This window comes from Palaemon carinicauda, chromosome 16 (genome assembly GCF_036898095.1).
Source record: "Palaemon carinicauda isolate YSFRI2023 chromosome 16, ASM3689809v2, whole genome shotgun sequence".
Taxonomy (NCBI): domain Eukaryota; kingdom Metazoa; phylum Arthropoda; class Malacostraca; order Decapoda; family Palaemonidae; genus Palaemon; species Palaemon carinicauda.
Window position 1 is genome coordinate 128,336,667 of NC_090740.1, and position 16,238 is coordinate 128,352,904.

General features: G+C 48.0%; 1 protein-coding gene across 3 annotated transcripts in view; it reads left to right on the forward strand.

Moving 5' to 3' along the window:
- Positions 1–16,238, forward strand: part of LOC137655869 (WD repeat-containing protein 76-like) — a 476,385-nt gene that overhangs the window by 300,940 nt on the left and 159,207 nt on the right. For all 3 annotated transcript variants that reach the window (XM_068390064.1, XM_068390065.1, XM_068390063.1), the window contains one exon: positions 10,141–10,228. In XM_068390064.1, coding sequence (XP_068246165.1) covers positions 10,160–10,228 — 69 coding nt within the window. In that variant the 5' untranslated portion in view covers positions 10,141–10,159. The remainder of the gene's footprint in view (positions 1–10,140; positions 10,229–16,238) is intronic.

Here is a 16,238-nt window from a genome sequence, read left to right on the forward strand (position 1 = left end):
CCCTGGACAACTCTATCCTGTTCGTAATACTAGGCAGGCAGTTAATTCTGATAGCCAGGCCTTCTCCATCATGAGGCTCAATACTACACAGTAGTCTAGAAGCTTTATTCCAGCTGTTACCAAGTTGTGGAATGATCTTCCTAATCGGGTAGTTGAATCAGTAGAACTTCAAAAGTTCAAAGTTGGAGCAAATGTTTTTATGTTGACCAGGCTGACGTGAGTCTTTTTATAGTTTATATATGACATATCTGTTTTTGATGTTGTTAATAGTTTATATAGGACATATCTGTTTTGACGTTGTTACTGTTTTTAAAATTATTTATTGTTAATTTATTCTCATCTATTTATTTCCTTATTTCCTTTCCTCACTGGGCTATTTTTCCCTATTGGAGCCCTTGTATAGCATCTTGCTTTTCCAACTAGGGTTGTAGCTTGGCTAGTAATAATAATAATAATAATAATAGTAATAGTAATATTAATAATAATAATAATAGTAGTTAACCCCTTGAGAGAAAAAGAATTTTTTGGTAATCTCAGTGTTGTCAGGTGTATTAGGACAGAGGAGAATATGTAAAGAATAGGCCAAACTATTCGGTGTATATGTAGGCAAAAGGAAAATGAACCGTAACCAGAGAGAAGGATCCAATGTAGTACCTTCGGACCAGTCAAAGGACCCCATAACACTCTAGTGGTGTTATCTTAACGGGTGGCTGTTGTCCTATCCAACCCACTACCGTTCTGTCTGATGAGATGAGTGCTTAACAAAACCACATCATCCAACAACTTAATGATGACCCTAATACCTCCGCTATGGCATCATGCAGAATGGTTCCCGGACCTTTTGCACCTTGTAGTAGATCTTCCGAGAGAACTTCCTCCACGACCAGATCTACTTCAACAACCACACACGAACATCTTCCACAAGACTGTCCCGTCTCTACGGCTTCACGCCTGGAGAGGCTTTTCGCAACAAGTTGGAAAGAGGATGTCTGGTTACTTGCGGAAGTCCTCTGCCTAAGCATAGCAGGCAAAGTGGACAGTCCTCTTTGATGGTGTTGCGGAAAGGGTATCTCCTTTCGATGCCACTATTTCAGTAATAACGGAATTCCTTATATACTTTCGGGAGGAAAAACTCCTTATGGTCTATTGCTCAGCCATAAGCCTAGCCTTTAAACTGAAAGGAGTAAACCTTTCCTCTTCATAGGAGCTTTCTTTGCTCATACGAAGTTATGAGATCACTTGCCCCCAGTCAGAACTAGGTTCACATTTTGAGATCCTTAAAAGGACCTCCATACGAATCGTTACGCCATGCAACAGACCGTAACTTCACTTTGAAGACGGCGTTCCTACTCGATTTAGCTTTGCAAAAAGAGTTAGTGAACTTCATGGTCTCTCATACGACATCGCCCATTCAAGGGGATGGTGGGAGGTGACACTCAGTTTCGTCCCTGAGTTCATTGCTTAGACTCAAAATCCCGGGGGTACTGGACTCTAGCTTCAGGCCCCTTCAGAATAAGAGTCTACATTCTGTAACCAATGATCCATATAAATTGTTACTATGTCCAGTGAGGAGTTTAGGATATCTTCAAATCCACCACAGTAACCCGGCCTCAACTAGCGGCGTTATTTGTTAGCTTAAGTAGAATTAAGAGGGTCACCAGGAACACCATTTCGCCTTGGATCCGCTGGGTCCTTGACCATGCGCTACATTCGGACCCTCTTTCAGCTCGTAGACCTAGAGGTCACGATGTCAAAGGTGTCAGTACATTCCTGGCACTCAAACGCAATTATTCCATGTTGCAAGTTTTACAAGCGGGCGTGTGGAAGCGTCAGACGACCTTCACCGCCCACTATGTACAAGACGTGACCCACAGGAGACTCGATATGTTCTCTTATCGGTCCTGTGGTGGCTGAACAACAGATAATTTATAAATACCTCTAGCTCCTTGGTGGACAAGTAGCAGATGGTTAAGGGCACTGGTTACCCAGGTCAAGTCTGGGATGGATTAAAGTGTGTGGGGCTTTTTTCCTTTCTTCATCTTCCCCTCTTTGGGGTACAGTGCAATAGGTCCCTCTGCTAGCTGGCTTTAACCTCTGCAGGTAATGACCATTGCCCTTGGGTAACCTAGTATAATTAACAATTATACTTGTACACGTTCCCAATGCTTCTTGCGAGGTAGGCATCGGGAAACATCTATATTATGTGTAAGATTCCTATTTAGACTCGAAACATCTTTTGTTCCGTAACCGAAATACAAACCACGCTATTTACATAGGGTATTACCTTCGGCGTAGCTGAAATGGCGAGCCATTAGATTTTAACAAGGGTTAACTACCCCCGCGCTAGTTAGCAAGGGGGTAGGGGAGGGGTAGCTAGCTTAACCCCCCCCCCACACCGGTGAACTGATTCACTTTGCTTTTGGCTCGGGCGGTGGGCAGACGTGTCTGCTCCCGCCCTCGCTTGGCAGCCGTTAATGTTTTGTCTTTACTTAATTACTTACTTTTCTTATACTTAATATATATATAAACATTCTTTATGTTTAGGTATACATTTGAGTATAGAAATTAGTAAGTTTCCTTTTCAGTGTTGTGCTGTGTGTGTAGTGTATGACAACGTCACCGCGTAGTCCCAGGCCACCGCGGTTGCACTTCTTGGGGAACGGTCTCTTGGTCTTTCGGCTTCCGATTTCAGCCGCCGTGGGGAATCGTCATCGCTGGACTTTCTCCATTCATCTGGTTTCTCCGCTGTTCCTCCTTCCCTGCGGAGAACTTGGACTCTCAGCGAAGGGAATGTGGGAGTTAGATTGACTACGGTCTCTCTCTCTCTCTACTCGAGGTCGTTCACCCTTTTATTACTACTACGTACTATTGCGGTAGCTTCTTTCCCGTTGTGGGTTGAGTTGCTATTTCGTTTATTTGTCTCAATTATTTTCAATGAATCTAATTGTATTTGTTAACTTTTCAGCTTCTGTAAAGAACACTTCCCTTCAGGGTTCAGTTGTTCTTACTTTGTGAACATTCTTAAACGAATTACATATTCATAATTCTGTTATGATTCTGTTTTTGTTACAGTTCTCCGCCCTCCCCCTTCTCCCGTGAATGTCAGTGGGGGAGGAGGGCGCATACTTGATTTGTAATTCTTATGTTCTATTCCCTCGGAGTTTCTCTGCGGAGTTCCTCCCGGGGAAATTTTTGTTAACTAATTATTTATTTTATTTTTCCAGTAACGATCTGGTTTCTTCGTTTGCCTGATGTGCCAACGAAGCAGAGGTGCCCTGTTTGTGCCTTGGGAGTCTGCTGTTGCTGCCGCCTCTCTAGGACGTCGTCATGGGCGTGTTCCCTTCTCTTAGAAGTTCTCCCGTGACAACTGTCAGCTCTTTAGTTCATCTTAGAACGCTCAGGAGGTTCGCCTCCAGGGGTGGGTAACTTCCCTTCCGAGGGAGGTTTCCTTCCCAGGTATGAGTTTTTTCCCCTGGAGGGGGGGGGGGGGACTTCTCTTACCTTAATAATTCCTGGATGGTTTTTTCCTGGTCCTCGGGCGGTTATGCTCTTGGTGCTGAGCGACCGCTCTTGTAACCATGCTCAAGGGGCTGAGCGGTTGCAAGACTGAATCATGGAATTTTGTGCGACTATGCTCTTGGGGCTGAGCGGTTGCACCTGCAGCTATGCTCAAGGGGCTGAGCAGCTATAAGATCTTGTGACCTCTTTCGTTCGCGAGGGAGGCCACTCATAAGGACTCCTCTTCGGAGGATTTCTCCTCTTAGGTCAGCTGGGGCGCCATCATCAGTGTCTTCTAGTCTCTTCTACGAAGTGTTCACCTCTCTCGTTCGCGAGAGAGACCACTCATAGAGACTCCTCTTCGGAGGACAGACCAGCCAGCGGTTCGGGACCTCTCCGCAGTTCGCCATCTCCTAGTCCTGCTGACCTGCCGTCTCCGTTCCTGGCAACTGACGCTGTGGGAGCCTACCCACCCGTTATCCAAAGGGGCACCGGTCCCTTTGGAGCAAAAGGGGCTTTCTCACACTGTGAGTAAGCCCCTTAAGTGCCAGGTATCGCCCTATGCTCCAACGTTTTCCTGCGCGCTTGCGCGCAATTAGAACCTGCTGTTCCTGAATTCCATCCAGAGGAATCCTGTTCCAGTCCTGATCGTCCTTCATCTTAGCGCGCTTGTGCTCGCCGATGATCTTTCACGCCAATGCGCCGACGATCTTCTTACGAGCTAGTGCGGACGATCTTCTTCGCGCGCTAGCGCTGACGATCTTCTTCGCGCGCTAGTGCTGACGATCTTCTTCGCGCGTAAGCGCCGACGATCTTCTTACGCGCGTAAGCGCTGACGATCTTCTTCACGAGCGAGCGCTGTTTACGCGCAAGCGCTGACGATCTTCTTCACGAGCGATCGCTGTTTACGCGCTAGCGCTGACGATCTTCTTACGCGCAAGCGCCGACGATCTTCGTTCACGCGCTAGCGCCGACGATCTTCTTTTGCGCGCTAGCTCTGACGATCTTCTTACGTGCGCAAGCGCCGACGATCTTCTTACGCGCGCAAGCACCGACGATCTTCTCTCGAGCGAGCGCTGACAATCTTCTTACGCGCGCAAGCGCCGTTGATCTTCTTACACGCGCAAGCGCTGACGATCGTCAAGCTCCGATGATCTTCTTGGCGAACAATCTTCAAGCGGCAACAACCTCGAACGCGTGCGCGCTGACAGCCGTGCCCACGCGCCGACATTTTTCATGGGCTCTTCAATCTGATTCCTGCTCACCCAATGATGTCTCGCGCGCGCGCCTGCGCGAGAATGTTTCCAACGGTTTCTCGCGTGCGACCCCTGGATTTTTCCCATCACACGAGCGCCAGCGTCTCTCGCGCGCGACCCCTGGAGTTTTCCCATCACGCGAGCACCAGCGCGCTCCCTCTACCAAGGTGAGACCTTCTCCCACCGCACCAATGGGAGAAACCCCACCTCGAGCAGGAGATTCGTCCCGTGTTAGGGAGAGAAGAGCCCTCAGACTTCTTTGTTGGAGTTACGTATCCCTCCTAGGAGGGAATCGAAGGACTCTAAGTAAGAGTTCCCCCAAGTCGAACCTTGGGTACAAGTGACTTTGCTGCCAGTTCACCAGGAGGAGAGCAGCATGATTCAGAGCACCACTCCGTGGAAGAGCCTTCCAGGGGAGTCTCTCTTGAGAGACTCTCTAGCCGGCAGGTGACATTCTCGACAACAGAGTTCCTGAGTCAGGAAAAGGTCGCGATTTTGCCATACAGGCCACTTCGTGGCTGGATGTCTGGCCAGGGTCTCTGGGCATCCTGCTGCGACCCGAGGATCTGTCCAAGGAGAGCATCAGGAAAGCCCTGAAGACCTTCCTCCTCTCGGGCACACGTACCATCGAGTTTCTGGCCCACCAAATTTCGAACTTGTGGGCAAACTCGATCTTAAAACAACGAAACAACGTGATGCGGTGGCCGAGAGGTTCCACTCGAAGGTTCCAGCCGTGGATACCTGTAGGCTCAGACACTCTTCCATCTTGGGAAAGAGTCTGTTTGAGCCCAAGGGTACGGAACAGTCAGCTGAGAGGTGGAAGAAATCGAACCACGATTCTCTTCTCCAAAGGGCTCTTACATATAAGCCCTACAAACCTCCATCACCTCAACAACCTCGCCAATCCAAGACGACGAAACCGGTAGCGGCAGCAAAGACGAACGTGTCCAACCAGTAGCCCTTTCCTGTCAGAGACAAGGAGGGCGTGAAGTCCTCCAGGGAAGTCAAGAATCCTAGAGGGAGTGGCCAAGGCCGCGAGCACTAGGATTGGCAATCCCCCTGCATATCCACCAGTGGGTGGATGCCGGAAAGTTGCGCATTCAGGTGGCAGCAACTCGAGTCCGATTCCTGGATGATCTCCGTGATCAGTCAGGAATATCGCGTCCCGTTCTTAACGTCTCTTCGGCCCCTGACAGCGAATCCAGTGGCATTGAGCTTTTATGCCATGGGATGGGTAAAGGGGCTAGCCCTTCGGGCAGAATTCGAGACCATGCTCAAGGAGAATGCTCTCCAGGAGGTCGTCGACGGCTTCCCAGGCTCCTTCAGTCGACCCTTTCTCGTAAACAAGGCGTCTGGAGGCTGGAGACCCGTCATCGGCCTCGCATCTCTGAACAAGTTTGTCAAACAAACTCCGTTCAGCATGGAGACCGCAGACACGGTCAGACTTGCAGTGAGACCGCAAGACTTCATGTGTACACTGGATTGGAAGGACGCATACTTCCAGATCCCAATCCATCCGTCTTCCAGGAAGTACTTTAGGTTCAGCCTAGACAACAAGATCCACCAGTTCAAGGGGCTGTGTGCAGTCTCTCCACAGCACCTCAGGTATTCACCAGAGTGTTCACCCTGATATTTTCGTGGACACACAGGATCGGCATCCTGTCTCTTCCGCTATCTGGACGACTGGCTGATCCTGGCAGACTCGGAGTCGACCCTTCTTCGACACCGAGACAAGCTTCTGGGACGTTGCCAAGATCTAGGGATCATGGTGAATCCCGAGAAGTCTTCTCTGCCTCCATTTCTACGACTGGTATATCTAGGCATGATATTGGACACCAATCTCCACAGAGCCTTTCCATCAGATGACAGGATAGCAAGGCTGAGGAGGGTCATAGATCCTTTCCTCGGACGAGAAGAGCTTCCAGCACAATCGTGGTTCCTCCCCTACGGCACCTTTCCCCTTTGATCCGTCTGGTTCCAAACGGCTGCCCCAGGATGAGATCCCTGTAATGGCGGCTCAAGTCCCGGTGGAATCAAGGCCTCGATTCCCCGGACATTCTGGTCCCTATGGGTTCGGCAGAACGGACGGACCTTCAATGGTGGGGGACGGAGCTAACCTTCGAAGGGGAGTGGATCATCTTGTCCTCCCCCCGGATTCGATGCTGTCTTCGGACGCTTCAAAAAGAAGGGGGGGGGGCCACGTTCTGAACCACAGGATCTCAGGCCTCTGGTCAGAACCAGGAAAGTGCCTCCACATAAATCTGCTAGTATGAAGGCCGTATATCTGGCACTTCAACAATTCCAACAGATCTTGGCGACTCACTCCGTGGTGGTCGTGAGCGACAACACCACGGTAGTGGCTTATATCAATAAGCAGGGAGGTACCTTTTCACAACAGCTATCCCATCTTGCAGCAGAGATACCGAGATGGACCGAAGTCTACTCGGTTCCACTATCGGCTCGCTTCATTCCGGGCAAGAGGAATGTGCTCGCTGACATTCTGAGCAGAGCATTGCAGATAGTGAGTACCGAGTGATCTTTGGATCTGCTAGCAGCCAACAAAGTCCTGACTTTGTGGGGTTCCCTGACGGTGGACCTGTTCGCGACAGACTTGTACTTCAAGCTTCGGCTGCACTGTTCCCCAGTCCCGGACCACAAGGCACTCTGGCTAGATACCTTCCAACAACGATGGGACAACATCGACGTTTACGTCTTCCCACCGTTCGGTCTGATGAGAAGGGTACTCAACAAGACCAGCCTATAGGTCAACCTGTCAATGACCTTAGTAGCTCTGCTATGGCATCATGCAGAGTGGTTCCCGGACCTTCTGCAGCTCCTGACGGAACTCCCGAGAGATCTTCCTCCACGATACGAGCTACTCAAACAACCACACTACATCATCTTCCACAAAGCCATAGCATTGCTTCGGCTTCTTGCCTGGAGACTATCCAGCATCTCCTAACAGAGAGAGGCTTTTCGCAACAAGTTGCGGAAAGGAGGTCTCGACACCTGCGGAAGTCATCTGCAGGGGTCAACCTGGCGAAGTGGAGAGTCTTCTGTGGTTGATGTCGTGGAAGGTGTATCTCTCGTCTCGATGCTACTATCCCAGCAATAGCGGAGTTTCTTGGATATTTGCGGGAAGAAATGCGCCTTTCGGCCTCAGCGGTGAAGGCTAACGCTCAGCCTTAAGCCTGGCCTTCAGGCTGAAAAGAATACATATTTCTTCCTCACTGGAACTTTATTTGCTCATACGAAGCTTCGAACTTACCTGCCCTCAGTCGGAAGTGAGACCTCCATGGAACGTGGTTCCTGTTCTCAGGGCTCTTCAGAGACCTCGGTTCGAACCATTACGCCAGGCTTCTGATCGACACCTGACTTGGAAGACGGTGTTCCTGCTCACTTTGGCTTCAGCCAAGCGTGTCAGTGAACTTCATGGTCTCTCATACGACGTCGCCCATTCAAGGGGATGGGGAGAGGTAACGTTCAGGTTCGTCCATGAGTTTGTAGCTAAGACTCAAAACCCTGGAGTTCCGGACTCGCGGTTCGATTCCTTCAGGGTTTCGAGTCTCCGTTTTGTAACAGATGACCCAGACCATCTCCTACTATGCCCAGTAAGGAGTCTGAGGCGTTATCTTAAAAGAACAGCTGCAGTTCGTCCTCGCGTACAAGCCCTGGTTGTGAGCACAGGAAGGACGAAGAGGAGGGTCACCAAGAATACCATCTCAGCTGGGATTCGAAGGGTCATCCATCATGCCCTGAATCCGGACCCTCCTCCGTCACGTCGTCCTAGAGCGCACGATGTCAGAGGCATCGCAACGTCCCTGGCATTCAAGAGAAACTTCTCTGTGACGCAGGTGCTACAAGCTGGGGTCTGGAAGCGTCAAACGACCTTCACAGTCCACTACCTGCAGGACGTGACCCACAGGAGCCTTGATACGTTTTCTATTGGCCCTGTGGTGGCTACACAACAGCTGGTCTAACCTCAGGTTCCTTAATGGACAGGTAGCAGAAGGTTGAGGGCATTGTTACCCAGTTTTAGACTGCATGAATGAAAAAGTATGTCTGGCCCTTACTCTTTTCTTCATCCTCCCCTCTCTTTTGGAATGCAGCATCCTGGGTTCTCTGCATAGCTGACCTTAAACCACTGCAGGTAAACCATGCTTCCTTGTGTTCCTAGTATTAATATGATACTATCGCGTCCCCCATACCCTGACGAGATGGTATTGGGAACGTCCTAGCCTAGAATTCCATCTAAAGGACTTCAGGTCAACTTTCTAGGACGAGTCACACTTCATTCCTCCACACACAAGCTTAAGTAGGCCGCACGCGAGGTGCAGGGACTCCTTTTCTCGAGTGCTGCTCACTCAGATTCTGAGTCCCCGGGTAAAGCCAAAGCCAGTATGGCTGGGGACTTTCCACCCTTCCTAAGGGGTAAGTCACCCAATGTAAATAGCGTGGTTTGTATTTCGGTTACGGAACAAATGACAAATTCGGAGATAATTTATATTTTTCCTAACCATACAAACCTTAGCTGTTTACACATATTTGCCCGCCAGCCCTGTCCCCCAAGGCAAGTCCTACCTCTAAGCGAAGTGAATCAGTTCACCGGTGTGTGGGGGGGAGGGGTAGCTAGCTATCCCTCCCCTACCCCCTTGCTAACTAGCGCGGGGGTAGGTAACCCTCGTTAAAATCTAATGGCTCGCCATTTCAGCTACGCCGAAAGTAATACTCAATGTAAAAAGCTAAGGTTTGTATGGTTAGGAAAAATACAAATTATCTCCGAATTTGTCATACAGTATTTAGACGTTCATATGCTATATCTCACAACAATTATGTTGCTCAATCCGCTGTCAGTCTCACTTTGTATTGATAAGCAAGGTGGCAAGATTCTCCCTAGACCACAATCTAACACTGTACATATACTAGACAAACCCAGGTCTATGACTAAGCCAGTACAGTAGTTGGACTTACCACCCACCTAAGGGTGAGTCATCCACATAAATAATGTAAGGTTTGTTAGTGTGGGAACAAATGTCATATTCAGAAATAATTTGTATTTTTCTCTTACTCGTTCAGACCTTGAGTTATTTATATAAATTGTCCCGCCATCACCTGTCCCCGATAAGTCTTGCCAGCAATAAAAAAGTGTCAAGATTTACTGAACTGTGAGTATATAGTATGTAGGCAGTTGGGTACCCCTAACCACTTCTACCTACCCACAAATAGTGATTAGGTAGGGTTGCTACCTCGCAATTAAAGTCTTATGGCTACTTTCCAGCTTTGCCGAAAGAATATCCATATGAATAATTCCAGGTTTGTATTAGTTACGGAATAATACAAATTATCTCCAAATTTGTCATATTTATAGTTTATTTTTTCTGTTTAGATTTCAGACCGCACCTAAAATGAAGACATTGAGTGTGGTATCCAGTAGCAGTGAGAGAAGACCACTGAATGAAAAGAGGAGTAGAAAGGTATGGCAATGGAATTATATTAATAGACTGGAAATATCAGGAGTAAGAGTTTTATTTTTTTTGTATTGTATGTAGTAAAAGATTTTTAAACATTAAACTTACCCGGTGGTTATATAAAAATAGCTTTAGTCTCTGACGTCCGGCAGAAATTCAAAACTCGCTGCAATCGCAGATAGAGTAGCCAGGTGTACACCAGCGCCCTCACGCAAGATACACAGAACCACTCCATACTTCTTCAGATCTTTTCTGCCGCCATTGCTGGCAACATCGTCGGAATTCACTGGCTAACTACCTTGGATTTTGGATAGTTATCTTTGGTGTACAATTTTTGGTTATTGGCTTTCGCTTGTTGGATTTTGTTTTCGGATTCTTTTGAAACTTTTTTGATTTGGATTATTTGGATTGTTTTGACCCTTGCTTGTTTTTTATCTCTCTTTTCACTTTTCAATATGGCCGACCCCTCTCCCTCTTATAGAAAGTGTGTAAAAGGGTATAAGACCCGGCTTCCTAAAGCCGCTGTAGATCCCCACTCAATTTGTACTAAGTGTAGGGGTAAAATTTGTGAGTTTGGAGATCGATGTGAAGAATTTGTTTCATTGTCTGAGAGTAAGTGGCTGGCTTTTGAGCGCTACTCTCGTAAATTAGAGAGAGATAGAGTTAGGCGTAGTTCTTCTCGTTCTAGAGAATTATCCACTTCCCATGTCATTGAACCTAATCCTACCCCTGTAGTGGTAGTAGCAGATCCCACTACTGTATTGTCTGAGCCTACACTTGAAGATATGATGACCGCGATTCAAGCCCTCGGAGAAAGGTGGAATCGCTCGCCGCGGACAGGAATCGGCTCATGTCCGACGTGAACCAAGTAAAAAGTGTTGGTGCAAAAAGTGCGATTAATGTGTTCAGTGCTGTGGAGGGTGCGTCTGCTTGAGCCTGTCGTTCACCTAGCCTTAGACCTCTTCTAAGCTCCCCAACCCCTAGGAGAAGGAATGTTTGGCGAAAGGGAACGAGAGGCGTTACCGCTCGGATAGACGTCCCCTCGAGCGTACCTGTTGTCACATCACGGGACGCTCACCCTCACCATGGGAAAGGTGAGGTTAGTTTATTATCTTCATCTTCGGATGACGCTACGCGCGACAAGGGCTTGCGTCAAGCCTCCAGACCGCTTGAGAGGAAAGCGGATGCGGTAGCTCAGCGTCGTGATACTTCGCCGCAAGAGCCTGGCTGTAGCTATTGGAACAGTCCAGAGCAATTCCCTTTGTGCGTCGAAGGTTCCCCTGCTAAACGTCCTGATAGGATGTCAGAGGCTGACAAAGGTCTATTTCAGTCTGATGCGGATCTTGTTCCTCAGTCTGGTATTACGGTTCAGGCACCACCGCTTCCGTCTTCTGAAAACTTAAGTGATGATGAAGGCGAGTTTGCGGTTGAAGTTTCTTCACCTGTGTCACCGCATGTTGATCCTAATTGGACTATTCTGCAAGGCATGCAACAGCAGCTCTCGTCCCTTATGCAGTTTTATCAGCCGACTGTCAGCAAGAGTGTGGTTGTCCAAGATTCCGATCGCAGGGATTCTTCTCTTCTTGTCTCTAAGTGTTGAAAGGCATCTAGTCTTGTCGCGCGTGATTACGCTCAACCGCCTAAGCGACAAGCAGTTATACACGACTAAGAACGGCGGGATAAGGTGTCTGTGTCTCTTCGGGTTCCTGATTCTCCTGATACTAAACGTCAAGCTACCAAGCGTGACGCTGAGCGTCATCCTTCCAAGCGTGACGCCGAGCGTCATCCTTCCAAGCGCGGCGACGATCCCCAGGCAGCTAAGCGTGACGTCGAGCGTCAGGCACGTGACGTCGAATGTTAAGCAAAGCGTGACGCCAACATCAGTCAGATGTTGTTCGACATGCAGTCGGACGTGACGTCGAGCGCAAGAGTAGCGAACGTCATGAGGACGTCAGCCTTTCCGAGCGTCTAGATCACGTGCACCGTAGTGCCGATTCTCATGTTCGTGAGCGACGGCCTTCTGAGCATCGAGCTTTGGTTCATGGTGATACTGCACGCGATGACCCTGCCTCTTATGTTGGACAGTGGTCGGACTCATAAGGAGTCTCCTCTTGTTCTGCAAGATACTGCTACGACTGATAGAGTTATTGCGGAGGAACCTGATGATCACTTTTCCCCGGATGAACTTTTGGATGATTTCTCTGAGGGAGAAGAGCCGAAGACACCTCGCCACTCTGTCGATCTTAAAAAGATTATGAAAGTCTTTACAGAAGTTTTTCCGGACCACTTTGTTCCCGTGGCCCCGCGTTCACCTCCTTTGGAGTTTACCTTAGGGATAGCAGCGAAAGAATAGCTGTTCACGAAGATGGTACTCTCTCGTTCTTCGAAGAGAGCATTAAGGTTGATGGGTAATTGGATGCAGTCCAAAAAAGACCTAGGCAAGTCAGCCTTCACTTTTCCCCCAGCCAGATTAGCGTGGAAGTTCTAGGCTTGGGAGTTCCTGCCTCTGCCCAGGGCAACTTCTCAAGCCTGGTAGACTCTCCTCGTCGTTTGGCCTTGAGAAGGACTAAGCTTTTATTGTTGATGTCTGAGTTTGATCATCTCCTCAAAGGTATCTACAGAGCATTCGAAGTGTTCAACTTTCTAGAATGGACTCTGGGAGCCTTGGGGAAGAAAGTTTCCGCACTGAAAGATCCTGACACTGATAGCTTTATACATATTATGTCGTGTATGGATAAAGCGGTGAGAGATGGCTCTAAGGAGTTAGCAGCCATGTTCACAGCTGGGGTCATTAAGAAGAGAGCAACAATGTGTTCTTTTCTTTCTATGGGAGTCACTCCGTTCCAGAGGTCGGAATTACTGTTTGTACCTCTTTCTCCTTCCCTGTTTCCTCAGGAGTTAGTAAGAGAGGTTGCTGCTGCCTTGACCCAAAAGGCAACTCAAGACTTGTCTCCAAGACGGCAAGGAAGGTTCTTCCAACTTCCTTCACCAGCTGTAGACCAAATGAAGATACTTCTTTTCCTCAAGTTTCACAGCCGTTTCGTGGAAAGTCCATCAGTAGGGGTAGCTTCAGACCCGATGGACGTAGGACTAGAAAGAGAGGTTCCAGGTCTGGGCGAAGTAGAGTCTGACTGCTTTCGCCTTCAGACAGCAGTGGGAGCCAGATTGAACAACTTCTGGCGAGCTTGGGAGGGAAGGGGAGTAAATCCTTGGTTTGTTTGTGTTTTAAAGGAGGGGTACAAGATCCCGTTCGTTATGAAACCTCCGTTAGTTTTAGACCCTATAGATCTCTCTTCCAGGTACAAGGAGGAGTCGAAGAGGCTGGCTATGCACCTCCAAATGTCTCTCTTACTAGAAAAGAAGGCAATAGAGTGGGTACGAGACTTGAAGTCACCAGGGTTGTACAACCGCTTATTCCTGGTTCCCAAGAACTCGGGGGGATGGAGACCAGTCCTGGACGTAAGTACCCTCAACGACTACATTCAGAAGACAAAGTTCTCTATGGAGACTCAAAAGACTGTGCTTGCAGCAGTAAGAAGAGGCGACTGGATGGTCTCGTTAGACCTCCAGGACGCTTACTTTCATGCCCCGATCCATCCAAGTTTCAAGCGTTACCCGAGGTTCATGTACAGGAAGGAGGTCTTCCAGTTTCGGGCCCTGTGTTTCGGCCTTAGCACCGCCCCTCTAGTCTTCACGAAGATCATGTTGAATGTAGCGAGTATGCTTTACTCAAGAGGCATCAGAGCCTCCTTGTATCTGGATGATTGGCTTCTCAGAGCTCCCTCCTTTGATCGCTGTCTGGAGGATCTGCGTCTGACTTTGAGTCTGTCAGAAGAGCTGGGTCTTCTTGTAAACTCAAAGAAGTCCCAATTGATTCCATCCCAGAAGATTCTCTATTTAGGGATGGAGATTCGGAGTCTAGCTTTTCAGGCTTTTCCATCACCCTCAAGGATACAGCAAGCCCTCCTAAAGCTTTGTGCTTTTCTAAAGAAAAACGTTTGTTTGGTAAGAGAGTGGATGAGTCTACTGGGAACCCTCTCCTCCCTAGAACAGTTTGTTTCCTTGGGAAGACTAAACCTCCGGCCTCTTCAATTCCACCTTAATTCCCATTGGAACAAAGAGGAGAGCCTCGAGACGGAAAGCATTCCTCTCACGGAACCGATAAGAAAGTGCCTCCTGTAGTGGAACGACCTAGACAAGCTTCAGAAAGGAGCCCAGACCTCGTGTTGTTTTCCGACGCCTCGGACTCGGGGTGGGGAGCAACACTGAGCAAGTCAGAGATCTCAGGCCTGTGGACAAAGGAACAGGAGAGCTTCCACATCAATCAGAAGGAGCTGTTGGCAGTCCTGTTGGCCCTCAAGGTTTTCGAGGGCTTTGTGTTAAACAAAATAGTGTAAGTCAATGCCGACAACACCACGGCATTGGCATACATAGCCAAACAAGGCGGGACTCACTCGAGGTCACTTTACGAGACAGCAAGGACTCTTCTCGTTTGGGCGAAAGAAAGACATGTAACCTTGTTTACAAGATTCATACAGGGAGAAAAGAACGTGATGGCAGACAGCCTCAGCAGGAGGAATCAAGTTTTGCCCGCGGAGGGGACTTTGCATCTGGAAGTATGCCAGAAACATTGGTGGATTTGGGGTCGTCTGTCCATAGACCTGTTTGCGACCTCAAAAACAAAAAGGCTGGAAACATACTGCTCTCCAGTTCCGGATCCCGAAGCGACACACATAGACGCTTTCCTGATGGATTGGTCTCACCTGGATGTTTACGCGTTCCCACCATTCAAAGTGCTGTACAAGGTGTTACGAAAGTTTGCATCTCACGAGGGAACCAGGTTTTGACTAGTGGCTCCCTTTTGGCTTTCAAGAGGATGGTTCTCAGAGGTACTGGAATGGATGGTGGATGTTCCAAGAAGCCTCCCTTTGAGAATAGATCTTCTCAAACAACCTCACTTGGCAAGACACTATCTAAACCTCCAAGCTTTACGTCTAACTGCCTTCAGACTATCGAAAAACTCACAAGAGCTAGAGGATTTTCGAAGGAGGCAGCTAGGGATATTGCTAGAGCAAGGAGGACTTCTACCATCAAGATTTATCAGTCCAAGTGGGAGGTTTTTAGAAAATGGTGTAGAGCTAACTCAGTTTCTTCATCCAGTACCTATGTAATGGAAATTGCCGATTTCTTCTCAGACCTTAGAAGAAAACAACTTTTCCTCCTCGACCATCAGGGGGTACAGGAGTATGTTGGCAGCCGTCTTCAGACACAGGAAGTTAGACCTCTCAAATAATAAAGACCTTCAAGATCTTCTCAGATCATTTGACTCTTCTAAGAAGCGTCAACAGGATTCACCAGCCTGGAATTTAGATGTTATTTAAAGTTCCTCATGAGTGACAGATTTGAGCCTTTACACTCTGCTTCTCCTAAAGATCTGACTTTAAAGACTTTTCTTAGTAAGTCTGGCAACATAATGAGGCAGAGTATCATTGAAGTCAGCTTCCATATCAGGTACGAACCCTTAAGTTTGTTTTAATTAACTCTTAAGCAGAATTCCAGATATAATAGCTGTCTCTAACCCTCCACCAAAGGTGTTAATCAGCTATATATATAACTACCAGGTAAGTCTTATGTTTAAAAATTTTATTTTCATTATAAAATAAATTTTTGAACATACTTACCCGGTAGTTATATATAATTTAAGTCCCACCCTCCTCCCCTCTAAGGGATTAGAGGCATGGAATATATGAGGGTTCCTGGAATGGTTCCCAGGTACCTCGCTAAGGCGCAGGGGTGGTACACCTGGCTATCCAATTGGCGATTGGCGCGAGTTTTGAATTTTCTGCCGTGACGTCAGAGACGTAAGCTACTGTATATATATAACTACCGGGCAAGTATGTTCAAAAATTTATTTTATAATGAAAATACCATATTCCTGATCTAGATATTAATCTTTGGCACCGTCGTTCAATTAGTTCATTATGCATTTTGCATAAGATTTTTCATAACTCTGACC